At 50.6% G+C, this 12,624-nt stretch overlaps 1 protein-coding gene across 1 annotated transcript in view; it reads left to right on the forward strand.

The window, feature by feature from the left end:
* Positions 1–12,624, forward strand: part of INPP5A (inositol polyphosphate-5-phosphatase A) — a 186,106-nt gene that overhangs the window by 48,506 nt on the left and 124,976 nt on the right. Inside the window, exons 3-4 of the mRNA XM_074158974.1 lie at positions 4,912–5,012; positions 6,293–6,380. Coding sequence (XP_074015075.1) covers positions 4,912–5,012; positions 6,293–6,380 — 189 coding nt within the window. The remainder of the gene's footprint in view (positions 1–4,911; positions 5,013–6,292; positions 6,381–12,624) is intronic.

Raw genomic sequence — 12,624 nt, forward strand, 5'->3', positions numbered from 1 at the left:
TCCTCTTCTGTAAATGAAGCTTAGAAAAATAACTTATTTCTGATCTGAAAAAATAAGTGTACATACTTGCTGGTAACAAGTTTTGAGCTCAAAATGCCGGTCGTGGAGCTCTCTGCTGTGCGAGCCCCATCAGTAATTGCAGCTCAGTCTCTTCCTGTCCTTGGTTTGCTGCACACCATTGAATTATATTAAAATTTAAGTGGCAATTGGTAGATAATGCCTTTCTGGGCTGTGGTCACCCTCTGGTGTGGTGAGGTACCAGAGGTGATGTTCCGCTGTGGGGACTTGGGCGTGATGAGGTCGTACAGTGGAACCCCCCTCACACAGGCTTTTCCTTCTCTGAACCCTGATGATGCCCCCAAAGCGCAGCTTTGATTTGCCAGGGGAGGGGGGACGCTTCTCCCCTGGGTCCATCAGATGCCAGGGGTGGTTGTGCTTCAGAAGTGAAGGCCATTAGTAATAGTTCCCTTGGAGAGTGCCCAGCACTGTCCCCCCGTGGGGACGAATCCCCGTCCCCTCCGATGGCACGGCAGCGGTGAGTCCTGTCCCCTCTGCCCCTGTGCCTCGCTGCTCTCAGCCGGCGGGGCAGAGGCTTCGCTGCCACACTTCTTAATGCAAAACTTTTGGACAACTGGGATCAAGCCTGTCAGGTCATTGGTGTAGACAGACCATGGATAACAACTAAATTTTTCTGGATAGAGGGACTGAATTCAAGCTCCATAGACAACCTTGTTTACAGCATTTCTTAACTGTAGAAGAACACTTTCAGGTTTTATCGATGGTCCTCTCTTGTGGCTAAGGTCTTGTGTCAGATGTCTTGTGTCCAGGGACAGGGAATTTCAGAATGCTTTAGCAAAAACCCAGTAAGGCTGTTATCAGAGTCTCTTGAATCACATAGAGAGCTAGAAGTTGGATTTGTCAGTTAAGCCTGTTCCTTGTATTTCTATATTTTATATTATCTGGACTACTGCTTGGCTGTGCACTTGTAAAAATCTCTCTCTCTCTCCCCCCCTTTTTTTTTTTTGTTCTTCAGATTTATATAAATTGCAAATACTTTGAATGCTTTAGGACCACAAATGCTAATTTGACTTGTATATATTTCACAGTTCAGGAGGAAAGTAAAGCTCATAGTTTGATATTTTGACTGTATTATTTTTTAAAAAAAAAAACAACAAAGTGATCCTGGATATGGGAGATCAAGGCTCAAGTTCCTCTCCTGTCCTGCGTGGATCAAGGTCTAACACGGTGCCCTCGCTCCTCCCCGACTCTCCGGCAGTTTGCCGAGCTGGTGGCTGCGGCACGGGGTCAGTCCCCTCCCAGTACCGGCTCTGCCCCGTGGCTCTCGCCGGGCACCGCCACCGCGGGGACACTTTCCTCCGGCCTGTCCCCTGTCCAAACAGATGAGGGCCCATAGGGATGGAAAGAGGTTAACTCTTTATTTTTCACCAGTTTTGTATTTGTACTTAACTATGGGGGAGCATCTTGCTCAATTACCCATGTCCCAAAGAAGAACCAACCCATTGTGGCCCTTTGCCTGTTCTTGTGTATCCAGAAATGGAGAATAATGCCCAGCTTTGTGCTCCTGTAGATGCAAATTCCGTGTTTATGTGATCTTGTATATGATCCTTAACCTCTGGCAACTGTGAGTTTTCAACTCCGAAGTATTCATTACTCATTATTATGTACTGTTTGTTCTTTCATAACAGTAGAAAACTAGTAAAAGGTAATGAAGCGGAGCCAATTTGCTTTTAGTTGGAGGGTATTTATTATATGGGAGGACATAACTAATATTCAGGTACGTTTTTGAGGTTTAACCTGCAAGGAATGCCACTAAGGCCTCTCCCTGCTACTAAGCCAGTGCATTTTCTCATTAAAAATGGCATGTCATTTATTTTAGTACCTCCTGTGATTTCAGACTGTCAGGGATTTGAGTATGAATAAAAAAACCTGTATCTTGCCTCTCAGTTCAGAGTCTGGAGCTGTTTCTGTTGTTGCTGTAGCACAGCAAGGTTGTCCTCCAGAGTCTTCTCCAGGCAGGACTCCATGGTCAAGGCTCCCTCTTACTCATCGCTCATCAATGTGAGCTACTCTATGCCTGTATCCTACTTGAAACCATTTATTTTACTTTTGCCTTACCAGTTTACTATTTTTATTAGCTGTGTAAGAAGAGATCTTAATGAAGCGAACTGTTGTAGCAGTTAAAGTGAGTAACGCGAGGAGCCAGCACGTTTTTCTGTTTGCAATAAGTGGTTACTGGATGTGTTGCTTTGAAACAAGAAGAGTTGGATATGTTTGCTTTATGAGATTAAATAGTTACAACTGTTTTCTAATTATGGTAATTTCATAGAGCTATCCAAGTAGATAAGATCAGGACTGGGAAGCCAGAACTGATTTGGGGCAATAAAGCACGCGGTGAGTTGGGACCGGGCATTGTTCAGGGACCACAAACGAGCTCTGTTGCGAAGTTCGACTTCGCAGGCTGTGTTGAGTTAATGTTTATCTCCAAGATAGTGAAGAAAATGAACCAACCAGTTAAACTTCAGAAAGATGCTTGATTATTAGTTGGTTGGTAGTGGACTCTGACTGCAGGCTGCGGGTGGTCCCTTCGTGCTTATGGATGTCCCACCTTCAGGTCCCCCGTGAGCAGCTGGTGCTCTGCGGGATGGGGTGTTTCCTAGTGATGGGGAATCAGACCCACCCCGCTGCAGGAGGAGGAGTGTGGTGGAAACGCTCATTTCTTTCAGTTGCACTTTCCACTGGGTCCTGCTGTAGCTCACCCGTGGCCCTTACTGGTGGCAGCCCCTTGCTAAAGCCAGAGCGCTGTGTATCCTGCGTGTTGGGCAGAAACCGGCACCAATGAGCACACTGAAGTGCATGAAGATACACAGACACCTATGTGGGAGGGAGTGTTTACCTTTTTCCTTTATGTAGTCACACTTGTCAGTAGCTCACCTCGCGAGGCCCCACCAAGCTGGTGGGTGCCAAGATGTGTTTTGGTGATGGGGAAGCTGAGGTACAGGGGAGGAAGTGACTTGTTGAGATCACTCAGAAACCAGCGGCCGTTACCTCCTGTTCACAAGCCTGGCCCGGACCAGAGATGCTGTAGTTGACTGAACTCGCTGCCTGGTCTGTCGGTAGCAGGACGCCCTATTCCCCTCGGTGTTGGCATTCCAGAGGTGCTGCTGGGCTTCCCGTGCCCCTGCCGGCCATGGACCGGGGCTCCCTCCTGCCGCTCCCGTGAGCGGTGACTGCTGGTGGCCCCCCGAGCCCATGGTGGAGGGAGAGCAGGGTCCCCGGGGCATCCCCCTCGATGGCACGTGCCAGGAGTGCTGGTCCCCGAGCTGGCGGCCACGTTGCTGCCAGGAGGAGGTGGCAGTTCAAAGCAGGGATGGGTTCCTGCTGGCTTCTGCTCAATGGAAAGCTGCCCAATTTCACATTTTGCTAATCTTTAATTCATTGCCTTTAGCTTGATTTTGTAACGAGATTATTTGCATGGTCAGGAATGAGGAATTTTGCACCCTCTCATCAGGTCAGATGACAATTTCTCTCTGCCGTGCTTTGAAAGAAACATCTTTAAAGGCCTTTTTACAGTAGAGTTAGTCACTGTTGATTTACATAATTAAAAGCATGACTGCAAAGGTTTATTGTGTCTGTCCCTTTTCAGAGTTTCAGGGTGCCAGCAGCGAAAGGGAGAGCTATCCCTGTTGTTTTTTCAGTTATTCTTCATTGCAGCACGGTGGAGTTCTCGAAATGGTTGCAGTCGTCGTGCCCATCCCGCACCTCCCTCTGCCCCCCACCCCCGGCACAGGAGTGGGGAGGATGGGGAACGCTGAGCCCCCCAACCTGCCAAACCCTGCAGAGAGGAGCTGATTTATTATTCTGGTGGAGGCAGCTCCTGGAAACTGGCCATTCTGGCCCGGAATGGCCGTGCGGACAACGTGGCCGTTGTGCCGGCTGGGGCCTCCGAGGGCTGCCGAGTCACAAAGAGCGGTGACTCGTCGTGCAGATTTCTAACGAGTCACTTGCCCTGAGTGTTTGCACCAGCCCCTACTTGTTATTTCAGACTGCTTCCCTTCAAAAAAATGAAATAGTTCTGTAACTTGTGCCCAGTAATTCACAGGACAATCGGAGGTGAAGTACAGGCTGCAGAGACTGGGTGTCAGCGGGGGACGGTGGCGCAGGTGGTGTTTGCGATCTGAACACCGCGAACACAGAGAAAATCGATTGGGACAAAATAATATTGAATGTGTGTTTTATGCAGCAGTGAATCTATAAATACTGTGTATTTGAGCTGGTACATGACCAAAAAAGCATACATTCTAGAGTTTTTAGACTATTTAGGATTTAAGACACTTATACAAGACTAACACTTGAAATACCGCGATGGATTTATGTGCCTCCTGTATCAGATACATGTGTTTATATACACCGTAGTGTGTGTGGTGTTTAAATACTTTTGTAAATAAGATACTCAATAAATAAAAATATCAAATATGACTGCTAATCAGCATTCTATCATGAGCTAATTGGAGATAATTTTGTAAAAGTGGAAAAAAAAACTTAACAAATTCAGGTGTCTGAACTCTTCCAACTGCCAGACAAGGAGATGTTTTGATCATCTTAATGGCGTTAGGCCTAATTTGAGATGATTTGGGAGAGGTTATACATCTGCGTTAAATGCTTAGGAACTAATTAATAGTTTAAAAAAAAGTATTAGCTAAGTATTTGAGATAATTATTGTGCATTAGGAGTCTTTTATGTGCATAAGAAATGATGCTCCCCTTATTACTGTTCTGCCAGTTGCCTCGGATAACGGCTGGTAGTGGTCCTCTCGGAGATGGCACATGCGGATTTGTGTGGCTGATGTTGTGGGTACAACGTGGCTGATGTTCGTTTCTCTGCTGGTTGCAGGTTGTACACGCGCACAAGCCCCACTTCATGGCTTTACACTGTCAAGAATTTGGAGGAAAAAACTATGAAGCTTCCATGTCTCACGTGGACAAGTTTGTTAAGTAAGTAACCGGGGAGCTGCGATACCTAGCGGGGGATCTAGTTTTCAGCAGAAGCCCGAAGCCGTGTGAAGTGTGTAAGCCTCGAAATGCTTTTGAACGTGGGGGCGCCGTGGGGGCGGGCGGGGGTTTCTGCTTTGGAGCATCAAAGAAATCGGGAGCAGTAATCAAAGTCCTGGCAAGACATGGAATATATCTCCCCCTTTTGTGCCGCCCCGGGACGGAGGCGGTTGTGCCTGGAGCCGGGGTCCCGTCTGGGGGAGCCGCTGCGGGCTCGGGGCGGGGGCTGGGGGGGGGGGGGGGGGGCGCGTCCCGGTGCCTTCTGAGAGCGGCGACGTTCCCAACAGCTCGTTAACGGAGGCGCCGGCGGGGGCTGGGCAGGAGGGGGTGCGCGGGGGCTGTGAGGGCCGTCAGGTCCCGGCTCACGAGGGGCGGCCCGGACGGGGCGAGACGCTCTCCCCGCGGGCACGTATGGTCCGTCCGTCCGTCCCGTCCGTCTGCCCGCCGTCCCCTCCGCCGTCCCTTCCCCCCCGCCCGTCCCCCCGCCCGCCGGGAGCGCCGCGGGCCCTGCCGGGGGGTGGAGGGTGAAGCCGCCCGGCCCCGCCCCCTGCGAGGCCCTGGCCCCGCCCCCTGCGAGGCCCTGGCCCCGCCCGCCCCGCGGCGGTGCAGCAGCGCCCCCTGCTGGCGGCGGCGGGCGCGGGCAGCCCCGGGGCCGTGCGGCGGCCGCTCCGCTCCCGTCCCCGCCGGGCCCCGGCCGGTGCCGCGCTCCGGAGCGAGCGGCTCCCCCCCCCCGCCCCAGCCCTGCCCCGCCGGCGTGCGGGCAACGGGGAGCGCGGCGGGGGGTGGCCGCGGGGTCGGGGCAGGCGGCCGTGCCGGGGGCTGGCCTCGCTGCACCCGCATTGATCCGAACGCCGCGGGGGTGTCACCCTCATCCTCCCGGGCAGGGGCGGCCGTACCCCCGCGAGCTGGCTGTGCCCCCGGCCTTGAGCACCGGTCCCCTGTCGCGGGGGCCTCTGGTCTGGAGACGGTCACTGCGCTGTCCGGTGGCACTGGGGAGTGTCACCATTCCCCTCCAAAGGGTAGCCCGTGTGGCCAGCTCCAAAGCGTGCGGGCAGGTGGCTGTACCACGGAGGCTTCCATCCCGAAATTGACACCAAAATGGGATGAAGGGCTGTGGTGCCTCTGGGTGATACTGGGAACGTTACGGACCAGAGAGCGATGCTGAAGCGGTGCGGTGTCTTTACGTCCGTCTTCATGTTTCCTGTCTCTTCTTTCTCTTTTAGAGAACTGTTATCAAGTGATGCGATGAAAGACTACAACAGAGCTCGAGTTTACCTGGATGAGAACTATAAATCACAGGAACATTTCACGGTAAACTTATTTCTTTCGCAAGTTTAGTTCAATAGATGGTGAATTGAACCGGGTGGGGTTTTTGACTGGTGTTGGGGGGGGGGGGGTGAGCTGGTCCCATCGTGATGAGGATTACATCTTCACTGAGAGTGCTTACTTCGTAGGACGTGTAAATGCTGATCTCACAGAAGTGTGTCCGCTTAAAAACGAGTAGAATGTTGGAATGCACAGAAAGTCTTTTCTTTTGTTTAAAATGATTGTCTAAGGTATTTTGCCTCTAACAATTTTCTTGGTGGGTCAGAATTACCTTCCACTCATGAAAGCGTGTTACGGTCTGCGGCGGTGCCAGCCCTGGGGACGATGAGCTGGTGACAGGGGGTGGTGAGGGCTGAGGACGGGCGTTCCAGGTCTCTGGAGCTCGCTCGCCTGTGGGATGTGCCAGAGCAGGAGTTTCCCTGCCATGCGAGCGGTGTTTAGGTAGATGTACGAGTGCGGAGCAGGAGTGATTGTGTGGTCACTGCCGCGACCATATGGTGTGTGACCAGGCCTGCTGTTCCTCTGGGTGATTAGCGCTAGACTGTACGAGAAAGAGCAGCCTTTGGAGGTGGATCAGTGACAATCGCGGGTCTCTGTGGAGCAGCGCCTTCCCTTTCCCCAGGACGCTGCCCGGGGTGGTTGGTGGCTCCGAGGAGCCCTTTGCCCGGTGCCACCAGTGCTGCCCGGGGCGAGAGGCTGGGATGGGACCTGCAGCCCAAACAGGGAAAACCAGCCCCCAACACACACACAAGTCCTGGCTCGGTAGTGTACAACCCAGGGGAATAACAACCCGGAAAGGCTTTTATTTATTAATTTTTTAATGACTCTGGCTAGGAGCCCCGGAAGTGTGGAATGGGAGGAGAGATGTCCGGATTTTTTTTTCTCTTTGTCATCAAAGAGGAGAAAAACAAGATTATCAGCTTTAGTGAGCCTTGGTGGGACAAATCTCCCGTGAGGAGTGCTAGAGCTGTGTGCTGAAGACACTCAGGACGTCCCGGTAGATGAGGGGCAGTAGGACAGAGCTGTGTTTCTGAGTCTGTCTCAGCTCAGGACTGCTCTGATAAACCCGCTCGCTAAGGAAGCCCTGCGGGGTCCCGTGGCAGGGCTGGGGGGGACTGCGGGGACAGGGACAAGCGCTGGCTGTCAGGGCTCTGCAGAGCTGGTGGCAGAGGTGGGACCAGACGACCTCCAGAGAGCCCTCTCGACCTCTGCTCGTCTGTGATTGTGAGAGAAAGGGGTAATCGTCTGTGATCTTAGGTTGGGAAACACAGGAGAGAAGACTGATGTGACCTATAACAAAATATCTATAACTTCTTAAAAAAGATGGTCACAATACTTTATAGTATTGAAGTTTATTTTTGATGCCACTATAGTGCATAAAAAGGCTTTTAAAGAGGCTGACAGCAGTCCTAGACACAGAGCATGTGCTGTTGGTGTTTCTGAAGATCTCTGTATTTTGCAAAGTTCCTAGTTCAGGAAATAACATGGTTTCTTGTTTCACATTTTAGCATCATTTCTAGGCACTATGTTTCCTTGCAGTATTCCCCAACCGCCTTTGTAATTCTCCCTTTCCTGTCATAAATACTACTTTGCATGCCGCCTTCTTCTCATCCTCTATTTACTAGAGCTGGCCCTTCCTGGAAAAAGAAATTCTGTCAACATGATCAGTGAATAAAGGGGGGGGAACTGCTTATACCAGTATTGCTTTCCATGGAAAATAGTCCAGCCAAACACGTGCTTTTATTATGTTGATGGAGTTACTCTCTGGAGCTGGTCGCCGCACAGACACGAAGGCGGTTGGTGGAGGTGTGGGACGCAGCCCCGGGGCTGTGGTGACGCCAGGCACAGCGGGGAGGGGGGGTGGTCCCCAGGAGCCCCCAGATGGTTTCAGAGGTGGGCTCGTCCTATGGGTAACCTGGCAGGGAGCAGAAGCGCTGCTGGTGGAATCGACACTCGACACGGGTGCTGGGAATAGCGGGGAGCGCAGCGCTGGTGTGTGATGGTGTCCCCAGGAGAGCGGGGACTCCCTGCCCGGGGGTGGATTTATGTCGGGCAAACCTGGGAGGAGCTCCCCATGCAGCGCCGTGGCTGAGGAAGGAAAGCGATCCCTGAAACGGAGCTGGTGGGGGAGGATTGTAAGAAAAATGGTGGGTTTGTCTCTGTACACAGGCTTTGTGACGGCAGCACGGGTGTTCTGGCATCCAGTTCTTGCGACAGAATTTTTACAACCATAGTGAAAAGATGGAGGCGACACATAGAATGATGTTTCTGGCTTTTTTCTGCATGTCGTTCTTTCCAACCCATAAGAACCTTTTAGAGCTGCATCAGTTCAGTGTAGAAAAAGTAGGAAAAAAAACCAAAACAAACAAACAAAAAAAAACCCCAAACAAACAAACAAAAAAACCAAAACAAAAAATGAGTGATGATTTAATTATGCTTTATGTTACTATCATCAGGAGAAAACGCTGTGTGCCTGGGGAATGCTTCATACCTTCCTTGTTAGACTGTTAGTAGCAGTGGCTCGGAACCAACGCCAGAAAACCTAGAAAGGAGAGAGGATGCACCTTCACATTGAGTTTCTTAAACTTTTGACTTCTTACAGTCTGCATTTTGGCACTCAGTGCTGGCAGTCCTCACACACAGTTCCCAAGACGACTGTCGGGAATCAAAGATCCATTAAATGACTTCTCACACGTGTGATTTCAGCTGGCAGTTCTGCAGCTCCTGGGTTCGGTCTCTGTGTGCACAGAACTTACGCCCTGGCTGACTCCGAACAGGGATTTCACTGCTGTGGTGTGTCCATTTAGGGTAAAGTTTTAGTCTTATCTCCAGTGTGGTTTAGCTCGCACGATGTTACGCATCTCCCTGTTTCCTCATTAGTTCTGCTTGATTGCAAAGTTCTTTAACTTCTGTGGGCTTTTTTCCATCCCTTCTAAGGCACAGAATTGGCAGCAGATGGTGGCCTTGTAATTATTGTATTATTACCTCTCTGTCTTTGAAACATAAACATTTATCACATATATTGTTGTATAATGCTATTTTCTTTAGAAATGGAGCAGCCCAAGTAGTTGCAGTTTGGCTAACCTTTGCCCCTGGTGCTTTCACATCCCCTTTTCTAGCAGTTCTGGCATCGCTTTGGCTGCGAGGCTCTCCTTGGCTGGGCTCCTGCAGAGCTCACTCAGACTTTGCTGCCTGTGGTTACTCGGCAGCGTTGGGGGTGACGGTGGGACCTGAGACATGGTCCCCGTCGCCTGTCCCTGCAGCCCCGTCTCCTCCAGCCCGAGACAGCGGGTGCTCGTTCTACATCCGTGCTGGGAAATACAAGAACAGGGGGATAATGAGGCATCTCTCGTGGAGCGATTTGGTTTTAACAACTCTAATAATTCACTACTATTAAAGATCAAAATGGTTCATTTCGCATCATCCCAGACAGACATGAAGTTTAATACCAGGCGTTTGTCACTGATGGTCATGTACCCCAAATCCAGTACCAGGCGGGTTGAGGTTTGGGATTTTGGGGCGGAGAGTGGGGGGTGTCGTGACTATGGAGGGAGCCGTGGGTCGGTGCGGTGGGTTTGTGCTGCTGTAGGTGGTGGGATGGAGCCGTGTGGGAATTGGTTCCACTCAAAACTCATGGAACGACAGACAGACATCGCAGCCCTGTGGGACGGGCAGGGAGGGCAGGGCTGGGGGACGGTGTGGGGCGCCGCTGCCGAGGTCTCTGGTCCCACGGTCCCCTCGCGGTCACTACGGGAAGGGTGAGAGAGACAGTCACATTTTGGTAGTGGCTCCTGCCCTACGGCTGTAATTAAGGCAAGCGTTATGAGCCTTTGCAGCGGGAGTGTCGGGGAGCGCGGGGCAGCCCCCACAGGCGGGTGTAGGAAGCAATTGGTGTCACGCCTCAGAGACGGGCAGTTCTCTGAAAACGGGAGCTGATCTGGAGATAAATCTCTTGGCAGACGGCTGCTGCGTTAGAGCTGACGCTGCCGGGCCGGGGAAGGTGACAGCGGGGGAGTTAAGAGCTCCCGGCGGTTATGGATGAGGTTTGGGGGTGACAGCCTTTGCGGGCGTAACGACGGCTTCCCAGAAGTTTCCGATTAACGGATAGAGCAGCACTGTGTGTTCCGGGTATGACTGGGAATGCAGACAGCAAACTGGCCCGGGCAGACTGGCTCCTGTGCCAGGCAGAGACTTCCAGGTGTCCAAATAGGTTGACAATGGTTTTTAAAATTCAGCCTCCTGTAAATCTCTTTAAAACCGTGATACCGTTTTGTCATATAAAATGTAATCTAGAAGGTAGATCTGTTAGGGAATGTGTAATTAGTGAAGAGAGAGGACAGATATAAGAAGACTGAAATAAGTAGAATTCTGAGAAGCTGAGAAATTCAGTACAATTGTTTTACTTATTTGTGAGTATACCCAATGGACTTCCCTCCTGATAAAGCAGGGCTGTGCAGCTGTGTGGGTTTCTCCCAACATCCCAGCATTTACATTCTCTGTTAATTTTACTGTTCTTGATATATTTTGTGTAAAGAGTAAATTATAAATCTTGATGCTTTTCTATGTGAAGAAGTACTCCAAAGTAGTTGGGTTTGAACTTTTACCTGTGGATACTTCTCAAATAGCCCAAGTTATTCGTGAATAAGGTGGTTTTATTCTGGAAAAAGAGCGTGCACACTGAAGCTGAATAGCAGCCAGAAATAAGTTGATGTTTTCATCAAATCCATAATTATTTTTATATGAAAACATATCAGTATAATCAGTGACATTTTTTATTGTTATTAGATCAAAGCAAGTTTTGTTTGGTGCCCTGTATTTATTGATTTCTGGAATATTCAATTAAGGGTTTATATTGCTTAGCAAATGCCTTTTTTTTTTTTTCTTCTTCTTTTCTTTTTTTTCCCCATTGTTAAAAGAAGGCAGAAGAAAACCCTGCCCAGCTTAAGCCAAACCTTCTGCGTGGAGCGTGTGGCTTCAGTAGGTTGGGAAAGAATCTTTATGGCACTAAGTGGAATGCTGAGGGCTCTTGGCAAACCAGACCCTGAGCACAAGCTGGTCGCCAGCTCAGCCTCGAGCTTTTGGGGGCGCGCTGGGAGTTGTGGGGTCCATCAGCTGGTTTGTGGGAGTGTCTGCATGGTGGGAAGTTGCTTTACTTCTCAGTATCGATTTATCTCTTAAAAATAATCAGAATCCTCAGTTGCCTGCGTGCTCAGCCCGACAGATGACCTTGCAGTGGGAATGGTGCTGCTGGGCTGTACCACTGGAGTGTCAGCTCCCTCCCCCCCGGTAAGGAGGTCTCGCACTGCAATTACTTCATCGCATAGCAGGTTTTGTTTTTTTTTTTTCAAATTAACGACAAAAGAAAGATACTCTTTGAAAGTAGTGTTTCTGACATCAGGAAGATGTGTTTCAACAACGCTAGCACCATAAACCGCAGATGTTATTTGTGCACTGCTGATTCACATAAATCAAAAGGAGAGGGGATGCTGCGCTCACATGGCTGCCTTCTTCCAAAGTTCAACTTTTGTGAGAATTACTGAAATGAAACTGCTCTTAAACAACCACACCAGAAATGGACAAAGATAGATGATTAATGGAGAATACAGCAGATAAGGGTCCGTTTTTCTGGCAGGCTTTATTCACCCACCCCCTGCCCAGTCTGCGGGTGGGTTACGGCGGCCGGGATGCCTTTCTGCATACAGGGGCATCGGTCCCTGGGGAGCGTGTGGCTCCTGACAGCAGGTCTCTAGAAGCCCTCGGGGGTGGCCATTGTGCCACTTCTCCAACGGGGCACGAGTCCTTGGGGTTGTGAAGGGACTGCCTGTTCCTGCCGTGCGCTGGGGTCGGGGTGTCCCCATCCGTCTCAGCTCCCCGTCCCTGTCCCGGTGGGGTGGGTCACACCGTGAGGTGGCAGACAGAGTGAGGGTAAGCGCTATAAAAAAGGCAAAATGCTCAAATTCTGCAGTAGCACAGACCTTTTTCTCTTGGACTAGGTAAATGAGCACATACATTGCCATAATGTGTAGAAAATGGTTATGCTTTTTCTTTTTTTCCAATCGTTCTTACTTGACTCTGTGTGCTCTGTGCCAGTAGTTTTTCAGATGTGAAATGGCTCTTAAACGAAGCAGATAAAGCACTGGGTGGCCTGCAGTAGGGTCCAGGAGGGACCTTGTTCAAGTCACTGTCTTTAACAATAATAACCTGAGCTGGTGTGACTGGGAGGGCTGCA

This window comes from Numenius arquata, chromosome 15 (assembly GCF_964106895.1).
Source record: "Numenius arquata chromosome 15, bNumArq3.hap1.1, whole genome shotgun sequence".
In the NCBI taxonomy this organism is placed as follows: domain Eukaryota; kingdom Metazoa; phylum Chordata; class Aves; order Charadriiformes; family Scolopacidae; genus Numenius; species Numenius arquata.